General features: G+C 42.4%; 1 protein-coding gene across 1 annotated transcript; it reads left to right on the forward strand.

The window, feature by feature from the left end:
- Positions 1 to 2,435: 2,435 nt before the first annotated feature.
- On the forward strand, positions 2,436 to 19,458 carry gna12a (guanine nucleotide binding protein (G protein) alpha 12a). Its single transcript, XM_056281072.1, has 6 exons — positions 2,436 to 3,912; positions 7,406 to 7,624; positions 16,171 to 16,221; positions 16,317 to 16,517; positions 17,248 to 17,454; positions 18,169 to 19,458. The coding sequence occupies exons 1-6, from the start codon at positions 3,595 to 3,597 to the stop codon at positions 18,328 to 18,330; spliced, it is 1,158 nt and encodes a 385-aa protein (XP_056137047.1). The 5' UTR covers positions 2,436 to 3,594; the 3' UTR covers positions 18,331 to 19,458.
- Positions 19,459 to 22,112: the final 2,654 nt, after the last annotated feature.

The raw sequence follows: 22,112 nt of genomic DNA on the forward strand, positions 1-22,112 counted from the left end.
ATCATGTGGATGTTTTTTTAAAACGGAGGGAGGAAATATCCGTTTGGAAAAATATCCGTGTACGTGTGGACTAAGCTTAAGTTCGTCTTTACTGATCCATTTGTAACGACAGATATTTTACGTTTTTACGTGGCCAAGAGCGGGAGCAGCACAGCGCTAGCCGCAGTTGATCCCTCGTTATTCAAACTATTCACAGACCATTCCCACTATTCATACCATCATTATAAACTTGACATGCAAATCTTTGGACACGCTCACTGACTTGGACGTTTGCCTCCAAAAGTCATTTCGGTCAGGTATATAGCTACATATAAAGCACGTATGTGGCAAGCCGTATTCAGTCATGCAGATAGTATGCCTGCATAACAATGTTTTTTGCCATAGTACAGTGGTATTACCAAGAAAGATGATGAGAGGTGAACGTCCCCCCGGAAGGAAGGTGGAGGAGTGTTCTTCTGGCTGTAATCGAAAAGACAAGACACCTCGCCGAGGTTCACCTGTACCATTCATGATGAAAACATCATCCCCTCCTTTCCCTTCCTTTCCTTTCCTCTCCTCTCCTCTCCTCTCCTCTCCTCTCCTCTCCTCTCTTCTCCTCTCCTCTCCTCTCCTCTCTCTCTCTCTCTCTCTGCTCTCTCACCCCTTCTCACACAATCCCCCGCGCGCGCGCACACACACGCACGCACCACTCCACTCCACATGCACTTTCAGATTCATTACCATATAAATAGCTCTCACACACACACACACACACAAACACACATACACACACACACACACACACACACACACACACACACACACACACACACACACACACACACACACACACACACACCAGGGCAAGGATGCCATTAGACAGCTGCCTTTCCTGTAATGTTAAAAGGTGAACGTGGAATATTAGAGGCTACAAGCAAATTCTGGCGGTGTCTATTAATGTGTTGTGTATTTGTGAGTATTTTTCTTTGTGACTGTGTGAGTGTATATGCTGTTTTCAGATTGATGAAAAGCCTTTTAAGCTAATTACATGAGAAGAGTGTGTTGACGTGTTGGTGCAGTGAACTACATGAATTTTAATCATGCACTCATGTCTCTGCTTCTGTATCTCTCTCGCGCTCTCTCCGTGTTTCACACTCACGATTTATATGCACACGTGCTCTATTGCTACACGCCAATTACTGAAGCTAATATTATGCTGAATTTTGAAATTAATGAGTCATTGTAAAAGCAGTACTTATTTAATACATGTCTTCGTGTGTGTGTGTGTGTGTGTTTTTTTCTCCCCAGCACTTAAACTCCCATAGTCAGTCAATCACAGCATGGCGTACCTCATGTTACTGACATGGGCTTTCTTGATTTATTGCTCACATCTAGCTCTCTACCCACTGAAGAACTCAGTCAGTGACCTCTCTTCTTTCTCTGTTAAAGGAGAGGGAGAATATAAATGAGAATTTGAGCGATATTAGGCTGGCCCTCTTTGTTCTAATGTGATACCACAGCGCCCTCTATCCAAAGAAGCCTAGAACTGCACCGAGGCACAAGTAATGCAAACAGGATTAACATTCAAATTTGGTGATTTTACAACTCTTTTAAGTGATTGCAACGTAAAGTGTGAACAACTTTATGGTTTGAACTCTTAACACTCTGTTGTGTCTCTTTGGACCTAAGTGTGCCATTTCATTAAACCAAATCTTTTCATTTACAAATTACTTTACTGGAGATGGGGAGGACTAAACGAAACCATCCATTTGTCTGACATGAACACAGCCCATTAGTTGTACTACAGAGGTGCCAGCCTGTTTCATCTTAGCCTGCTTTCGTAGCAAATTTCACACACACACACACACACACACACACACACACACACACACACACACACACACACACATTTTTTTAAGTATAGCTCCATTGTTTAAGGCGTCATAGAAAAAAACGAATGACCTTGATTTTAAAAGATGACATCCTAAAAGACTTTTGCCGAAGAAAGCCTAATCAGTAGGATGAAAACAGTGACAAGACATCTGGCTATACCTTTTTATAAGGTACTGAGTGTCAAAGCTGAAATGAGTCCCGCAGCCTGGTTGGTTGGTTGCATAAGTGGTAGAAGGCTGACTTGTCCCTTGCCTTTACAGAGGAAGCAGGTATGTATTGTCATTGGCTGAGGGGAGTTGTTCCTCTGCATTCTACTGGCCATCAAAAATAATGAAAAGAGACTTTGGTTACCGCTTTAACTGGCTTGTTCCTACTCCGTTTATCGCCCAGAAGCAGAATTGCTTTCTTCGTGGAAAATATTCCATTCTCTTCTATTATATTCCAGAAACTATAGTCAATCTGATTCTATTTGTGTGTGTGTGTGTGTGTGTGTGTGTGTGTGTGTGTGTGTGTGTGTGTGTGTGTGTGTGTGTGTGAAAACATACTGATCAAGTCGATATTGTTTAATTGTATCGTCTACTGTGGGCAAAAAAACAACAACACAGCAACTCACACTACTAGGAATTTCAGTGTATTAAAATCTGAATGAAAAACAAGGAGTCATTTTGACGAATTGAAACACGTCAAGGAAATACAAGGAAAATACTGTGCAAATGAAATATTTAGAGATTTGAATGTTGTACCATTCTTTCTCATACAAAAAAAACGGATTCGTATGAATGCTTTATGACATAGACCTGAATAACAAATACATGAACAAAAATGTGTTAATTTTGAATGTTGAGATGAATAACGGACACAGCTGTGCGTGTCTTTTGAGACTGGTTGTGTGCGTGTGCCCTGTGATGGCCTGGCGGCCTGTCCAGGGTGTCTCCCCACCTGCCGCCCAATGACGGATGGATGGATGGATGTGTGTGCGTGTGTGTGTGTGTGTGTGAGTACGTGTGCGCGCATATTCTCCAAAGTAAACCATGCCTTTTTAGACAATGCGGCTTGTCGCCGTCTGGCGGTGAGAATCGGTAAAGGCACATATGAGCTCCGCCGTCCCGATCGCCACCCGGAGGAGCCGCTCGCACGCATTTGGCCAAGTTCACCAACTGCGGGGAGTGTTTGGATCAGCTACTTGACTCCTTGGGTTTTTACCCTTTAGCCTCGTTTTACTTTTCAGCTGTTTCGCTCGGACGGGTAGCCCCGCGTTTCTTACGCGAGTTTTTAGCTCTAGCTGTCTTGTCAAACGGCGGATGTAAACGTTTAAACTATTCAAGATAGAAGATTTAACCGATTATTTTTTCATTTTCCTTTCTCTTTTTTCCTGTTGAACCGCGTTACATGCTTTTCTCTATCAGTTTATGTGACTGCGGTTGAACGGACGTGATCGATACGACGCCTGACTAGAATGGACACGCTTTATCTGCCGTGTAACGATGAGCTGAGGAGCCGATTGACCCGTTCACTTTAACCGTCCGCTTACATGTCGGAGGGTGGAGGGGGGGGGGAAGAGAGAGAGAAAGAAGAGTGCGTCGGATAAATAAGGTGGATGTGACAGGACGATACAAACAACAAAAAAACACCCTTTTTAAAAGCCCCGGTTATGGCTGAAGGTCCTCAGCCTACGATGAAAGTTGTTTCCTGAAGCGCACCTTTTCGACGACTCCAAAGGCCATGTCGGGAGTGGTCCGCACCCTCAGCCGCTGCCTGCTCCCGGCCGAGGCGAGCCGGGACCCGGGCGGCAGCAAGGAGGGGAGCCGCGACAGAGACGCGGCGCAGGAGCGGGAGGCGCGGCGGAGGAGCCGGGAGATCGACGCCATGCTCGCCCGGGAGAGGAGAGCCGTCCGCCGGCTGGTGAAGATCCTCCTGCTCGGGGCGGGAGAGAGCGGCAAGTCCACGTTCCTGAAGCAGATGCGCATCATTAACGGGAAAGAGTTTGATCAGAAAGCGCTCCTGGATTTCCGGGACACCATCTATGAGAATGTTTTAAAGGTAAGAAATAGAGGTGTTAGAACAGCAAACAAAACAAAACCAACTTCTGTCGAGCATGTGGGTATGTCCACCCCCCCTCCCACACACACACACACACCACGCCATTACCCACAAAACCGCCACAATATAGCTGTGAGAAAGTTGTAATTTTGTCCAAATTATTAGCTGTCTGGATAAATAGGTGAGTTTGTAAACTATTGTGTTAGGAAAGGTTGTTCTGGCCACTTCACAGCCTGCTTAATGGCGCACACACGTTAAGATCGTGTCCTTTACTTGTGTTTCAACTTTATCTCCTGTCCGTAAGTGCGTTTTCTTTGGCCTCCCTCGTCCTAACCAACAATAAAAACCTGTCCCTGAGGGGGTGAGTACATCCACCCCGGCTGTCACAAAGCAAATGATGATGATGATGATGATGATGATGATGATGATAATTACCCCCAAATGTACTGAATCACGGCAACAGAGCGTAATAACAGGATATGACTAAATGACTTAAGTTCAGACTTAAGTTGAGTTGTGTTCATTCTGAGATGCAGTGTTGACGCGTCAGATTAGTAGCCCACCTAAATCGTTTCTCGCACAAAATAATAAATCCTATGATAGCTGATAATCTTGTTACACCGTACTCGTTGGTTAAAACTACAGTTTGTGACAGCAAAATAGAAAGACCAAGAAAGGTACTCACAGACATGCATAAAGGGCTGTAAAGTCAGGCGGGCTTACAGACAGACACAGTTCTACTATAGCCAGACAGTAGCATGGAAGACAGGCAGCCTTGCAGACATGCAAGCCCACAGGAAGGAAGACAAATATAAGCTGACAGACAAGACGACAGATAATTTGGCCTGCTAAAGATAGTCAGATAGGGCATACATCAGGTTAGCCGGTTCCACTGACAAATGAATGATGACATAGATATGTCCAGAACAGTAATTGTGAGTCAGTGTGACTCAGAGTTGGCTCACAAGGACTGTCAGCACTGTGTGTGTGTGTGTGGGGGGGGGGGGTGCGTGGGTGGATGTGTGTGTGTGTGTTTGTTTGTTTGTGTGTGTATGTTTGTGTGTGAGAGAAGGCTACATGTGTGTCATTGTGTCATGAAGAAACCCACCACTCTGATGTCTTCACTAATTTAGGATGTCATTCACATTCGTTCAGAAACAAACACACGAGCATGTGTACACACACACACACACATTCTGGCATAGTGTCAGAGAGTTGTTTTTAAGTGATTATGTCCAATAGGCTGGAAATACTGATTCTGGTATCAGTCTAAAACAAATCAGGAAAGATTTTCTGGGAATGGCTGAATCTTACTTTTTATTAAAGACAGCAAACAGTCTGTCATCCACAGGCAAACAGACTTTATCGTTTATCACATCTCTTAGTCATCCATTTGCTTGCCAGTTAATAATCTAACAAGTGTGCTCAGCTCATTTAAATGGTAACTTAGTCAGGGTACTGAATCAAAATATTCAAACTACATCTACAAGCACAAATATACATACTCTCTCTCTCTTGCACGCATGCACACACCCACACTTACACACATTTTCAGACAGATATGCACCCAGAATATTACACATTTTCTCTTCTTGAACTATATTGATAGAATATCATATTTACTAAAACAGAATAAGACCTTGAGGTGTTAGTCTGTCAGGCACACAATACACACATACTAACATGTATATTTCTTCTCTCACACACACACACACACACACGAACTTACAAATGTGTATATTAAAAGTGTGAAAAAGTTAAGTATAGGTTGTCATGTATGAAAAGCCTGAACCTCTGAATCCTATATCAGTTTAATGTGGGTTAACAGAAGCTATAGGCGAGTGTCTAAACAGCTTTCCATTACTAGGCGACGGAAGAGGAGAGGAGAGGAGAGGGCGAGATGGATAACAAGGTTGTTAAGAGTTTAATAGGATGTCGTTTGTGTGTGTGTGTGTGTGTGTGTGTGTATGTGTGTGTTGATTGGGGTGGCTGGGCTCATTTAGTGAAGGACCTCCCATAGAGATCAGTGCTCATGGTCCCCCAACAGAAACCCACCAGCAGACACACAGTCATTGGTGTGTCTAAAGACAGTGCAAAGGAACATACATGCTGTGGCTGTGTGTGCACACATCAGTGTCAGACACATCTGTTAAACTACCACCTAACCACTTTTAAGAACCACTCCTGATAAGGAATTTATGTGTTTAAGCAAGCATCAGCAAGTTTTTTATGACCATGTGAAGACGCACATGATACTTTCTTTTCTTTTTTTTCTGGTCAACCGCGTTACCGGGAAGTGCTTGTGTTTGTATACATCGCGTAAATCTATGATGTTATCTATCCATGCCGCACAGCTGATATCCCAAGAGCATTCCGGGTTCCTTCGGCTCCCAGGATGTGTTGCGGCTTGAAGTCTATGATAGTGTTCACCGTCTAGCTATTTTCTAAAAAGCAAAACAATTGCATACGCATACCCATGACCCACTACCGCATTCTCACTACAATTGCTACTTGAATGTATTATGACTCTCCGCAGATGTCAATTCTGTGTGAAAACACCTGAATGACATTCAATGCCATATTTTTTCTCCAGCCCTTTCTTTTGATAGATTTCCCTTAAGACTGAGAGAAAAGTAATTAAAAATATGATATAAGCAAAGGAGACCATTTTCAACTGCCAAGTAGAAATAATACTGCTTAGTTAAGGGCATGTCCATCATTTCAAGGCCACATATAAATTATATCACATTTAATGCTCACCTGCTCATTGCTGGTCAATTTCTCTCTCTAATAATAATGTTATTTGTAGCAACAAGTTGAAAAACTATCACGATTCAGTGTTAGATGTTGTTTATCAAGTGCCGTCCAGCCAGTCGGAAAAATGTCTCAGAGAAAAAAAGGGTGCACAAAGTGTAACCTTTCCTTTGCATGATTATTCATAACAGTTCAATAACATAATTGAAAACTAACTTTTTGTTTCATGGGCAATAGATAACTTTTCTCTTTTTTGTTTTTGTTTTTTTGAAGTTCTTTCATGGGCTGCGATAGGGTAAGGGCCGTGGGCTGGAACTGTTTGGATTTAGGATTCATTTCTGTTGGATTTTTGAATTAAGAATGCTTTTCACCTGAAAATTTTAGAATTTAGATTTGGCTCCAGCATCCCCATGACCCTGAAAGCAGGATAAGTGGTTCAGATAATGGATGGATAGATTATGATTTACTGTGATGTTAGAATTTAGAATAATTTTCTTTTAGAATTTTGAATTCGTAATGTTTTTCTGTCACAATTTTAGAATTTGAAATACGTTTCTGTTGGAATATTAGAATTAAGGAAGCTCTCCTGTTAGAATTTTAACATGCAACTGCAAGGCATGGATTTGCTCTCATGTTAAAACATCTTGGAAGAGCGGCTACGAACCTTGTGCTGTCAAGGGCCAAGAATATCCATGTTTTCATTCCAACCTCACACTACACATGTTCTCTGTCTCTGCAGGGCATGCGTGTGCTTGTGGATGCCAGGGACAAGTTGGGTATCAGCTGGCAGAGCTGTGAGAACGAGAAGCAGGGCATGCTGGTGATGTCATGGGAGGGACGTGTTGGAGCCTCGGGGGTGGAGCCCTGTGAGTTTCAGCTGTACGTGATGGCTCTGGGTGCCCTCTGGGCGGATGCTGGCATACAGGAGGCCTATGTACGACGCTCGGAGTTCCAACTGGTGAGTTACACATTGCACAAGGGCTGGCCATGGATAAATGACAGGACAGGGAAATTAATGGATGGATTAACAGATGGATGGGTGGATTGAGGGATATTACCCCTCAGTTATTATTTATCTCCTCTCTTTATGATGGTATGAGGCCTTTCTTCAGCCATGTTCAGGTACATGACAATGATAGAATAATCCTTTACAATATTTCAGAATGAAGAATCATTTAGTTTCCCCCAGCTTTCAACAGTGGAATATGTTATGTCGGTGGACGTTTCAAAGTCCACAATTGGAAAATTGTATTTCTGCAATGCGTCATAGGTCTTAAAATTGTTGTAAAGGGAATAAATTGCCATGATAATATTTAGACAAAACAATGTTGACCAAAAAAAGTTTATTTTTTCAACCTTTATGCAACAAGGCAAATCAATATTCCTATTTACAAGGATGAGCTTACAAGAGGTAATTAGCCTCTTGGGGGGGGGGGGGGGGGGAGAAAGAAAAAAACAAAACATGTATGACATTGAAATAATTAGAACATAAGTACAATTAAGACAATTGTTAGGGCAGACTTGAGATAAAAATCAAAGCATAATTAAGACTGCAAAGAAGAAAAGTAGTTGCGGTTATCTGAGATAGTGTTGATGATGAAGTCCCTGAAACCTGTGAGAGATAAATTTGTCCAGTTTTAAAGGCTTTTGCAACTCATTCCAGTCATAGGGTGCAGCAAATCTGAATACAAAGCCACCTATCAAGGTATTCATTTTGGGAATATGTGATTGGAAGATCAGGTATTGTGTGTGGAGGGTGAGTAAAGTAGGAGGTTTTGCAGATAAGCCGGGGTCAGATCTAGGACAGCTTTGTAAATGAGTGAAAACTAATAAGCTTTTTGTTTGGTGTGCAGAGGAGGCCAATTCACGGAGGAGTACAGGTTGCAGTGAAGGGTTTTGTAAAGAGCATTGGTGGCAAATCTGATGGCTCAGAGGTACAGAATATCATAACCATTCAAGGACACCTTTACAAGCACATCTGTACAAAACATGCCCATTATCAAACAAGGGAAAGATGGTCATTTGGACAAGGGTCAGTTTGGCATAGGGTATAAAAGATGATCAGTTACTGTAAAGAAGCTAAGTCTGGATTTAACGTTTGCCTGTAGTTTGGTTATTAGTAATGTGTAGCATAAGTTGCTGTCTAGCCACCTTCCTAAATATTTGTAGGATGTGACTATCTCAAGTTTTGAGCCATCACAGGTAGTCATAGAGCTGCTTTTTTTTTTTTTAGTCATAGAGCTGCATATATTTTTGCTACCAAACCAAATGACTTTTATTTTAGAACTATTCAAAACTAATGGATGTTGAATACTCTGAAAGCTTTCTTGGGGAGAGCTTAAAACAAAATCCAAAGAGTGGCCAACTGAATATATATGACTGTGTCATCTGCATATAGGTGTATGGAGCAATTTGTATAGCTGATGACATGAGTATGACATTGATGTAAATTGGTAAGAGAGTGAGTGCTAGGACCGTGCCTTGGGGAACACCCCTGGTGACAGGCAGCGGTTGAGACAATATTCTCTGTTTTTATACATACTGTACCCAGTTTGAAAGATAGTTTGTGAACCAGAACAGTTTGTTCAGCTACAGCAATGCTCTTTAACCTTTATACAAGGATGGAATGGCCAACAGTGTCAAAGGCTTTTGATAAATCAGTGAAAATACCACTGCAGTATTGTTTTTTTGTTTTTTTTGTCAATAGCAGAGGAGATATCATTGAGGACCTTTGAAGTAACAGTAATACAACTGAAACCAGAGTGCATATCTGACAGCATACCATAGTCTTCAATAAAGGTCATCAGTTGATTGTTAGCAAGTTTTTTCAACACTTTGGATATACAAGGTTATAGTGTGATGGGCTCATAAGAGTTAGGATCAGGCTGATCACCACCTTTAAATAAGCAAAGGAAGTACATTTACTGCTTTCCAATCCAAGGATATTTTCTTAGTAAGGGGAGACAAATGAAAAAGATGAATGAGGGGAGCTGCAATAATGGGAGCTGTGATCTTGAGGAAGAATGGGTCAAAGGCCATTTGACCCAGCTGGCTTTCTGGGGTTCAGACTGATGAGTCATTAAGAACATGAGACTCCACGACAGTCTGCAAGGAGAAGCTATGGCAGGAAGGATAGGATCAGTGACATTAGATCGGCTGGAAGATGTGTGCTCTTTAGGGCTAGAAGATGTTACATTGGGTGGCCATGGCTCTGTCAAAGAGGAACCAAGATGTAATAGGAGACTGATTAAAGAGCTCAACCATTCACCCCCTTGTCTAGTGGTGTAACGGAACATAGTCTATCCATGATCCGTACGGCTCCCCCCCCATGGTTTGGCACGCATGTGAACTGCGGATTAATTGCATAAAGAAACTATTATGTTTTATTGTGTTTTGCAAAAAAATACAATTGTGTCATCAGAGATTTATAAAAAATAGAAAAGTATATATTTCCCCTACAGCATTAAACAAGGTGCCATGCTGACCACCCATGACAACTAAAGTTGATATTACAACCTAGAACAGCACTAATATGCAACTACCATTCTATTCATTTTCTATTCCACTTCCATTATTTTTATGTAGCTATGGAAATCTTTGTCCAGGGTGTCTCCCCGCCTACCACCCAATGACCGCTAGGATAGGCTCCAGCATCCTCACGACCCTGAGAGCAGGATAAGCGGTTTGGATAATGGATGGATGGATATTCCCTCTACAAAGAGACATTATAAAAAAGTGACAATTAGCTTATTGCTAAAGCAAAATTTAACTATCATAGTGAAATACAGTTTTACTGTTGCTGTTACTTTCTAAAGTAATAATTCCCTAATTCTCGATGCAGAGTTGTAGTGGAAAAGATAGACAAGACAGATGCGTGCTGTGTTCAACTCTGAGGCGCAATGATTGGTTGAGTATGCAACAAAAAAAAAAGAAGCTGTTGTGTGTTCACATGAAGAGGGCATGTTGAATCCCAGCGAATCAATCAGGGATGCTCGCATTGCAAAAAGAACAGTGATAGTCATGGCTAGCAGAGGAGTGGAAGAACTTGAAAAGCCTCCCGTATCATTGAAGAAGGTATCACGCTTCATATTGCACTTTAATTTAACAATTGGGTATTGAATATTTAATATATTTTAATATTCTATTTAAACATTGGACATCTTGAATGTTGTTTTAATTTAAGACCATGGACAAAAGCTCCTTGCTTTGAGTAATTTACAGAATAAATGGAAAGCAAAGTTATATTTTCCTCCTTTTTTTTCTCTTTTTTTTTGCTGAGCCGAAAAAAGTCATCCAATCCATAACTCAAAATCCAGATACAATCTGAACCATGAGTTTTGTGATCCGTTGCACCCCTACCTTTGTCCATGATAACTAGACTGTCAAAAGTAAGATATGAGCAGATGGGAAATAGAGGGCTTGTTTTTCAGCTTCCTAATTGTGTTCCAGAATGTTCTGGCTTTGGATCCACAGCGGGAGAATTGCTTTTTGAATTAGTCAATTTTTGTCTTTCTGACAGCCTGTTTGCATCTGTTTCCTACTTGTCGGAAGGACAGACAGTCTGCTTGGGACTTGGAGCGCTGAGCCATATGCCAGAATAAGTTTGTATGCTGAGTAGATCTACCAGGTCTACCGTGTGCGAGGATTATTCAGATTTCATATGAAGAGCCAGAAAAAGCTCAAGGTAGCTAGAGGTACTGACTGGAGCTTCAAGGGGGATAACATCCAACAATCATACTTTTGGAATTATTATTGGAGAGCTTAATATTTAAAACCAGGGAATCAAACCCGCGGACCACCTTCATAAAGATAGTCATTCCACCACCTTTAGATGATCTCTCTTGCTGGAAGAGATCGTACCCAGATAGTTTAATAGTAGATTTGGGGATACTGTTTTTTAACCAGGTCTCAGTAATAACTAACACATCAGAATTGGAGCTATCAACACATGCTTTCAAATGATCAAGAGGCCCAGATTTCTATGAGAAATGAAATCTGTAAAACATAAATCATTGTTGGACATTCACACAGAGTTATCAGAGAGTGCACCATGAGGACCAGGATTTACATGAACATTATCTGATGTTATCAGTAACGAGATAATCGGAGCACAATGAAAGACAGGGGGGCCATTACAATGGAGATCTTTAATTGCAGATTTACTTTTAGGGACATCACGTCGTAATGAAATCAAGTCAGTGAGCAGTCTCTTTAAGTGACATGAGTGTAGTGCTGGGTGGGGACAGCTCACACAGGGCTGAGCCTGAGGACCAATAGCCAAAGAATGCACAAGAGAATAATTGTACCCAGAACATAAACAGTGAAAGCGACTATGCCACTGTCAGGCAAACCATTAATTTAACAATTGAATATATTTGTTTTGATGAACATATGAGCTACTGAGAGAAACAGTAAGAAGGCGGATATAAAGCAGTCCATTTGTGTATACTAAAACTGTAAATTGTAAATACCAATATTAAAAAAAAAAGCAGTGCATTTTGGGGTTAGCATTAGCCATTGTTGGTTTGAGAGATGGCCACTCACCACAAACACAGCCCAGTCAGCCAGTGGGATGGAGGGGAGGCCAGCCAACCAGGCAAGGCAGGCAGCTTTAGCTAGCTTAAGGCAGCTTTAGCCTAAACAGCGGTCTAAAAGTGAAAGTTAGATAGGCATCTACATCTCAAATTAAGTAGCTACTACTAAAACAAAACCAGTTAAAAGTACTCTAGCACAGTATATAGACTTGTGTTGTGTTTCTTCATTCGGGCATCAGATTATTATGTAATAGATAACTAAATAGTTTGGTCTAAAAGTGGGCCACATTTACCTATTCTGAGCTAGATGAGAGCTAACACATAGCCGCCACTTTGAAATCAGGTCTAGATCACATGCTGAGTGTAACAAGAAAATGTTTTGTTTTGTATATATGAGCCACCTAGTTTATACAGATTATCACTGGTGACAGAAACTTTGGGCTCTACTTGGACCCTCCTGGGTGCTACATAGATCCACCATTGTTTCTTCAGACAGTAATGAAAAGCATTTCAGATGTCTTAAGTGTTTCCTGAGTAAAAATACTTCCATAAAGTACCGTCTAACCAGTAGCGAACCATCCATTTTCAAGTGAGGATGAATTCAGGTGACGAACAGGATGTTAGTTCAAGTGGGGCTTTTTTTTTTATTCAAGGATGGATGCTCTGCTAATGTGGCAGACCACGGGTATTACCAGCTGTTCATGCTGTTTGTGTCTTGTAAGCAGTGGTGCAGCTGGTTTATTGGTAGTTTATTAGCAGCGGCACAGCAGTTATACAGCACATTAAGAATTTCAGTGATTCATATATTGTTGTCTGAGACCTTTTACCTCATTACAGTGTTGTCTGTGATAAAATAAAATAATCTGGAGCCAGGAAGGTGTCACTTCTGTCTCGGTCTCACTCAGTGTGTGTGTGTGTGTGTGTGTGTGTGTGTGTGTGTGTGTGTGTGTGTGTGTGTGTGTGTGTGTGTGTGTGTGTGTGTGTGTGTGTGTGTGTGTGTGTCCTGGAAAGTTGAATCAGTTCATCTGGATACAAGGTTTAATGGTAGAAATGTTTCATCATTCAACTTTCTGGGCTTTCCTTACTTTGTTTATTGAGCATGCATCAAGACATTCTGTGTGTGTGTGTGTGTGTGTGTGCATGCAAGAGGGAGAGATAGAGGAAAGGAGAGAGACATTACTGTGCACTGCTATTGGTCAGCAAGCAGACAAGGTTGTCTTATCTGGAGTCTCTATATGATAAAGCTAGCCATGCTAACAGCAACACAGGCCAGCAGACATTATAATGGCTTTACAGTAAGAAAAACAGCCGTTGAACATAAATATGCTGAGTTAGACCTTGCTTTCTCTTTTGCATCCCCCTCTCTTGGAGAAGTTTTTTAGGGATACCGCAGCCAGCTTTTCCCAGGCACATCTGGAGCAGGGCCAAAGACAGGGAGAGAGGGAGATGAGGGGGTGGTAGGGGGGTTGAAAGGCAAGGAATGGGGGATGGGGATAGCAAGGGACAAAACTGAGTGAAGGGGTAGAGACAGAGAGAGAGTGAAAAATACAAAGTACACAGACAGATTAGTTTTGTTTACTCGCTGACTTTGCAGCGCTCCTACCACACCCAGGTCTCACACAACATGGGTCTAGTGGCGAAAACCTTTCTACGTGCCTTTCCATGTTGTCACGCTGTATTTCACCAGCAGTACTGTAGGCTGTAGAGTGCACGGTGACCATACGAGCATGACCTGTTTCCTGCAATAGCAGAAAACAGCCTGGATGTGTTATAAGGATCTGTGCCAGTCTTAGGCTAGCATGTAAGCTCAGTGTTGATGAAGAGGCGCTATAAATACTCAAGTAAGGGTGCACGTGCACGCATGCACACACACACACACACACAAGATCACTACCAATGGCCAACTAGATAACAGGAAGGCATGTAACTTTGAGGGCTCTGCTCCTCACGTTGTTAGCAAGAGGTTGCTTCTACCCGTTTGATTTATATAACTAGCTATACTTTATGTTCGCAGAATGTCACGATATTATATTTCTCTGTCTTTGCTTATTCTTCATCCCCCTATGTGTGCATGCATGGCTGTGTGTGCAAGACTTGGAACCCTTTCAAGCCGTTAGATCCAAACACTCCCACAAGCCACCACGTTTCTATAGCAGCCAGACTTGCACTGATTTAAGGATGTCAGTAACTGAGGGGAAAAATTAATAAGGCCTTATCCTTTTTGCCAAGCCTGTTTTCTTTTTCTTTTTTTTTGTTGTTGTTGAAAGAAACGGCTGATAGTTGCATACCGTCCTCCATTAGCACACTCAGTGCAAGTTACACATTTATAAAACCCTCATACATGTGCACACAGAGGCATACCACAAAATGTGAGCCTTTTCAGGCCTAGCAGCAATAAAGCCTCTAATCTGCCCATACACACCATGAATGGAGACATTCCTCCTGCCTTACTCACACACACACACACACACACACACACACACACACACACACACACACACACACACACAGTCTCACATACATGCACACACCGCTATATTTTTCAGTCACTAAAAGTCTGTATTCATGCAGCCGCAAGAGCTCCTTTATATTCAAGCCGTGGACAAATTTAATTTTACTTCGATATTTTGTTCGATCTTCTCACAGTGTCAATACTTCATTTATCTCTTTTCCATGATGGCATTTCAGTGTTGCTCTGTGTGTGTGTGTGTGTGTGTGTGTGTGTGTGTGTGTGTGTGTGTGTGTGTGTGTGTCTGCGTCTATGTTTGCATATCTCTGCAACTCTGGGAATTCCCCTCTTCCCTCCTCCTCCTCCATGCAGCCCCTCCCTCTGTCCTCGTCTACATGGGCTGATGGGAGCCTTTGGCTTTGTTTCGCCCTGCTGCGACAGTGCAGGTCAGCCGAGGGGTCATGTCTCACTCATACAAGGGTTGTGTTTCCTGGTTGTTACGCAGACACATCAGGGCTGTACGCCCAGCATGCACCCCCCCCCTCGCCACCGCCACCACTGCTACCAAAACCACCACCGGACAATCTTGTTGGGTCGACATGTCAGAAAACAACATTTTAGGACATTGAATCCAGGAGAGAGCTGTTGTCAATTTGGTATGAGAAATAATTGGTGTTGTATAGCCTACTGGCGTAGACTTTGGGTGTGTGTGTGTGTGCGTGTGTGTGTGTGTGCGTGCACGCATGAGTGTGTGTGTCTGTGTGTGTGTTGAAAGTAACAAAATGACTTTGTTCTGTCTGTCTCGCTAATCCCACCCTCCCCCATGTCTCTCTCCACTCAGTTTTCACACACTCGCACATAGAAATTCAACAGGAAACAGCTGTGTGTGTGTATGCGTGTGTGCGCGCGCACAAGTGTGTATGTGTGTTTGTGTGTGTGTGTGAGAGAGAGAGAGAGAGAGAGAGAGAGAGAGAGAGAGAGAGAGAGAGAGAGAGAGAGAGAGAGAGAGAGAGAGAGAGAGAGAGAGAATCAGTAAGGGAGGTAGAACATCTTATGTCAGGATTTATTAGACTGAAGCAGCTTTAGAAAACAAAACAAAAAAAGGAACTTTACACTCTCAAGTTCACTATTCTGTTGGTTTTTGCAGCTCACGGTATCGTCTCATAGCCTGTGTTTTGTATGTTTTCACATTGTATGATTTTATGGCAACAACATTGTTTGCATCCAGACTTCAACAATTAGCAAGGCTTCTTTAAAAACAACTCAACAATGTAAAACTACCCAGAATTGCGACAATAGAATTAGGACATAATACCACGGAAATGGTTTGTTCCTTCATCCCAGTAGTGGAGTGAGAGGAAGTATTAAATCAAAACTCACAGAATGGGATTTTTCTTTTTTTGTGTGGAAATGCTAAATTCCATAATTCAAGTATTAGTCTCTTATTAAGATACATATAAACCAAGGCAATTGCTCAGTCATGGGCCTGTAATGGAAATGTTCTCTTCCTGTCTCCAACAGAGTGAGTCGGTCAAATACTTCCTAGATAATCTGGACCGCATTGGTCAGTTGGTGAGTAATCAACAATAATAAAGTGTGGAAAAGTTTTCTTTCTTTGATTCTCCAAACGTACTTTGAAGGGAAAAAAAATCCTCTCTCGTTCTCAGAACTACATCCCCAGCAGACAGGACATTTTGTTCGCCAGGAAAGCCACCAAGGGGATCGTTGAACATGACTTTGTCATTAAGAAGATCCCTTTTAAGATGGTTGACGTCGGAGGGCAGAGGTCCCAGAGGCAGAAGTGGTTCCAGTGTTTTGATGGAATTACCTCCATACTCTTCATGGTGTCATCGTCTGAATATGATCAGGTGACCAAACACACCCATGTGCATTCACATGCAATTTTCCGTAGTCCACGTAATGTGGACAACTGGAAAGATATCCACGTAAATGCAGTCTTGTCTGTCTTTTATAACAAATTACATTATTCCCATGCTTCTTGCAATAATAAATGGATACCAAACATGTGGATGCAACTTTTGAGATTTACACAAAGCTGTCTTTGTAGTTAGAATTTAGTTGAACCAACCTGATTGTTCCCTCAGCCGTGGCTGTGATAAGACTGCTACGCTGCCCTGATGTCTGAGTGGGTCATTTCAGTGGTCATATGACAACCCCTGAAGTTTTAGTTGGTGCACAGCTATAATCTGTTGAAAGCCAACGGACAACAATGTGTGTGTGTGTGTGTGTGTGTGTGTGTGTGTGTGTGTGTGTGTGTGAGAGAGAGAGAGAGAGTATGCGCACTTGCACGCATATGCAACGTAATGTGTAATGTAATACATGATCTTTGGTGCAGTAAACTGATGTCACTCGAAGTATGATCTGTGTGTGTGTGTTGTGTTGTGTTGTGTTGTGTGTGTGAGAGAGAGAGAGAGAGAGAGAGAGAGAGAGAGAGAGGGAGAGAGAGAACATGCACGCTTGCACACATATGCAATGTAATATGCAATGTAATACATGATCTTTGGTGTAGGAAACTGTGATGTCACTAAGTATGATCTCTGTGTGTGTGTGCGTGTGTGTGTGTGTGTGTGTTCCTAGGTCTTGATGGAGGACCGCAGGACCAACCGTTTGGTCGAGAGCATGAACATCTTTGAGACGATCGTCAACAACAAGCTCTTCCTCAACGTATCCATCATCCTCTTTCTAAACAAAACAGACCTGCTGGTGGAAAAGATTCACACTGCAGACATCCGTAAGAACTTTCCAGAGTTTAGCGGAGATCCGTACAGGCTGGAGGATGTGCAGGTACCACCAACACACAAATAAACATGACACTTTTAAAGAGTCTGCCTTTTCAGTAATTAGCCACTAGCACTTCCTCTATTTCATTTTTGTTTTGAGTCGTTTCATGTTTACTCATTTCACAAACTGTAGCTACAATCCTGAAGATGGTTATCTTTTTAGACTTGTATGCACCAATGGACACCTTGGCGATAGCAAATGTGGTTGACCGCTTCAAATCCAAGACGTGATACAGAGTCGCTAGTGCTGTTGTGTCAGCCTGGGTTAAACTATTGATGTTGCGGTATCTGTTTTGTAAAGCTCTTGTATGAGCGTGGCCTGCCACATCTGTTTGCTAGCCACAACAGCTTTGCTGCTTTTTCATACCCCCCCTGCCTTTTTCTGCAGCGTTTTGTAGTTATGACGAAGACAAAAATTCTTTGTGCAAAATCATTTTCCTTGCAAAAGTTCTACACTTACCATTCCACTCAGCAACTTCAAAAGCATTCATGATTTGGGTGTTCAATGCATAGCCACAGTCAACAATATGCAAATGACAGAAAGTATTAAAAAATAACATTTGTTTGCATGGACATCTTTTGGATTGGAGAGTTAGTTAAGTGACCCTCTCCTCAACACATATATGCACACAAGGAAACACGCACATGCACATACACGTACACGCAAACACAAACACACTCACTCCTTCTCTTACTTTCCCTCCTCCTGTCGTTCCAGGCATTCCTGGTGCAGTCGTTCAGCCGCAAGAGACGGAACAGGGGGAAACCACTATTCCACCATTTCACCACTGCAGTCGACACAGAAAATATACGCTTTGTTTTCCATGCTGTTAAGGACACCATCTTGCAGGAGAACCTTAAAGACATTATGCTGCAGTGACCTCGACCCAGGAACTCCAGCCCAGGAGGATAATGCCAAGGTACAGGAGGGCGGCATCTCGGCCTGTGGACTTAAAAACAACGAAAACAAAACGCGCAGTGAAGAATTGTGGAGGCCTGGATCCAGGCAGGACCTGACACAACAGCATTACGAGCACATATTTGCACTGACCTGTGGAGCGGTCAGCTGACCCGCAGAATGGACCTGACTGATCTCTGAACTCCAAACCTGTGGAACCATAAAGTGACTCTGGGCTCGTGTCGGGCCCTGTGAAACACTGCCGGGGTCAGACGGGAAAGTTCATCATACACAGATCCACAATTTAACCTGATAAATGTCTATTTTCTGCAGAGAGCTACTCTCTTTTTCTCTTTAGGTACCTAAGTACCTTCTTACCATAATACGCATGTACATAAAACAAACAAGACACATGTGAGAGTAAAGTAACCACTGTATGACATGAGCACTGAAAGAGCAGAGGGGTGGAGTTGTAGACAATACACTTTCTCTTGGATGGTCCAACGACTTTCAACCAAAACCAAGTCAGTCTGCCATTTGAGATGCAGCTGGGTCAAGCTAGAATAACAAGAAGCAGCAAGGATAGCAGAATGAAGGAGGGAAGAGCGATGAGCGATTCATTTGGAGAGAACCTCAGAATGTCCCAATATAAACACGATAGAGGGGCTTGTGGTCATGTGCTGTGTTATGTGATAAGGTTGTCCAAGTGTTCATGTCAATGAACTTATTACTGGTAATCTCCTTGTCTGCAAACCCCCCTTCCTTTTCTGTTCTCTGTCTTTAACCCCCCCCCCACACACACAATATTCCCTATCCACAACCCCATCCCCTACACTGAAGGAGAGATGAACAGCTGCAGATAGCAAATCTCATCCCTCCTCTGCTCCTCCTCCCCTAGTACAATGGAAGGATTATGCCCTCCTTCCTATCCTCCATAACCAGCGGAAACAGGGGACTGACGAATTTAAGACTCATAGGGCTAAAGAAACACATAGACACACACACACACACACACACACACACACTCCTGCTCCTGAATAAGAATGGTTCATGTGTATTCCTGAGTCGTTTTCTCTATTCTGCCCCTCAGTGCACTGCCGCTCATCTTCCTCTAAAAAAACCCAGTAGGTAGGCAGTAGTAATCAGAATTCATATTGTCAACGTTTGACATTTACATGAGGGCTTTAGAGTTTTGTTAGTGTCTCCATATTTGTGTGTGCCATGAAAGTCAAGTTATTGGCAAAACTGATGAGCACTTCGACATGCTTATGGTAATACTGTACTGAACTGTGTATTCTGTTTATTGGACTATGAGCACATGTTCTTGGTGAGATAGCGTTCTTACCCCCTGTTTATAGAATACTGTAAATGTTTGACTATGTGTGTAACACAGTTACTGTACATCACAAACACCACTAGCCTGAACAGTCTCACTGTGATGTTGCCGTAATATTTGTTTACTAACCTAACTCCTGGTAGATTTCCATTCACATACATATGTCTTAGCATTTTCATTGCACTGAGCGTCTGAGCAAACATGATTGGAAAGAAAACTAAAAAAAAAAATATATAGCAGAAAATGGGCATGATGGAAAGGTGAATGATGGAAAGAAAACAGTGAATGAAGATTGTAATTTGAAGTTTGGTGGGGTCTCTCCCACACATGAATTTGGTCCTGTGATTTTGTGTGTCTCCTACTGCCCTGGCTCTGTGCTCTGTGGTAAAATACACTGCCAATTGCGAGCAAGTGGCGTCTTTCTTTTCTAATTTGGATGTAAACTATGTCTGTCCATGCGGCGCCGGGCAGGTGTGTGCAGGATCATGCAGCAGGTCAAGACCCCTCTAGTCTGGAATGGGGCAAGAGTTTAATAAATGTGGGCAGGTGAGCAGGGGTTTAATAAAAAAAGAAAGAAAGAAAAGAGGCAAGAAGAGCCAAAGGACAAGCTACGGAGGCCTGGAAGATTCAAACTTTAAAGGTCCTACTTTTCCCCAGTTTTCAGTGATTTTATGTAGTTCTCAATGTTCTCTATATCACATTACTTAAATTTTCTAAAGAGAAAATAAATCTAAACCAAATTTTCCAAATTGATTATCAAATGCCTCTTTCGCTTCTCAAACTGAACAGGAGGTTTTCTGTGGCCCAGGACATTTTTTTACATATTTATTCTTCACTTCCCTAATTGGAAGTCTGACCAGGGAGTGAGTGACAAGCAACTGCCCCACTTACAAAAAGGAACAAAAACTACAGACGTGGTGGCTGCAAGCACCGCTGACATTTAGCCTTATTTATATGAACCGGAGTTGGACCCAGGATGAGGGGAGGAAACATGGATGTATTATAGGATTGTAACATGCACGGATAAATAGACTCGCTCGCCCTTGGCTAACGGGTCGGACCCTTTAGTCGACTGGTTAACGCTGTCTCCCATGGCGCGGGAGATCTGGGTTCACGTCCTGGCTGCGGCGGTTCCCGCCTGTACCCCCAAATTCGTTACATTGGTGTCAGAAGTGGGATGGTGAGACCGTGAGGCCATCGCGTGCGCCCAGGGGCGTGAGGGAGTTGATATGCTGAATCACGGGGACGCGCTTCCCGAAGGAGGGGGGAATAGTGTAACGTGCACGGATAAATAGACTCGCTAGCCCTTGGCTAACGGATTGGACCCTTCAGGCGACTGGTTAATGTTGTCGCCCGTGGTGCGGAAGATCGGGGTTCGCGTCCTGGCTGCAGCGGTTTCTGGACTGCCACCCTGAATTTGCTACAGTATATTTCCACAATACATCCATGGGAGGAAACCACTTGGTCTTACAACCAAGAGCCCGTCGAACGGTGTCTATTAGTTTCTGTCTAGGTTATTAATTTAGCGGGTAAATGTCTAATCTGATGCTGTAGCTTAACAACATTTTAAATAATATGACGGCTCGGGCGGCCGGGTAGCGCAGCGGTCTATTCCGTTGCCTACCAGGATCTTTTTCTGAACTCATTTACAAAAGTTAAAAAATTATTAAGTAGTCAAACGCTCTAAGCAAACCACTAAACAAAAATGCATTGTGTAAGCCCTTGGTTCTATCTTCCTCTAAATTAACTCAAAATGACTAATCTGAATTATATAGTATACCATATACTGATATAATAACAGAGTTTGCTTGGTTGTTTTTGGATAAAGAATAAAAAACAGGTTCTGACCATATTTAAAGCCGTTAGACTTACTGACTTTGTTCTACAGAACAAACTGCAAGGTGTTAGGCAATCCCTGCCATGGTGCACCAACATAACACCAATTTACACGGTTATCTTAATCTGAGCAGACTGGCATGAAGTGACTGGATAAGCAACATGCATCATTACAGAGTTAAGTGTGAATGTGATTTTTGGACAAAGCAACAACGTGTATTACCATCTTCAGGTTCCTGAATCAAATCAAGTCAATTTAATTTCATAGCCCAATATCACAAATTACAAATTTGCCTCAAGGGGCTTTACAGCAACACAACATCCTGTCCACTTTATTATAATAAATAATGCTCTGCCCTGAAACTAGACTTGTGCAAGTATTTGTGGTCATGGACCTATTACAAGCCTATTATCTATTACAAGAGAGCTGATGAGACTTTTTACCAAAAATTAGGCTACTTTGAAATAATAATAATAACAATAATGATAATAATAATAATAATAATAATAATAATAAGCTGATATACCTCAACGTTCATAGTCTGACGATGTGTCGGACTCAGATGAGATAATGTTAGATATCAGGCTGAAG

The sequence above is a fragment of the Lampris incognitus genome, chromosome 5 (genome assembly GCF_029633865.1).
Source record: "Lampris incognitus isolate fLamInc1 chromosome 5, fLamInc1.hap2, whole genome shotgun sequence".
Lineage (NCBI taxonomy): Eukaryota > Metazoa > Chordata > Actinopteri > Lampriformes > Lampridae > Lampris > Lampris incognitus.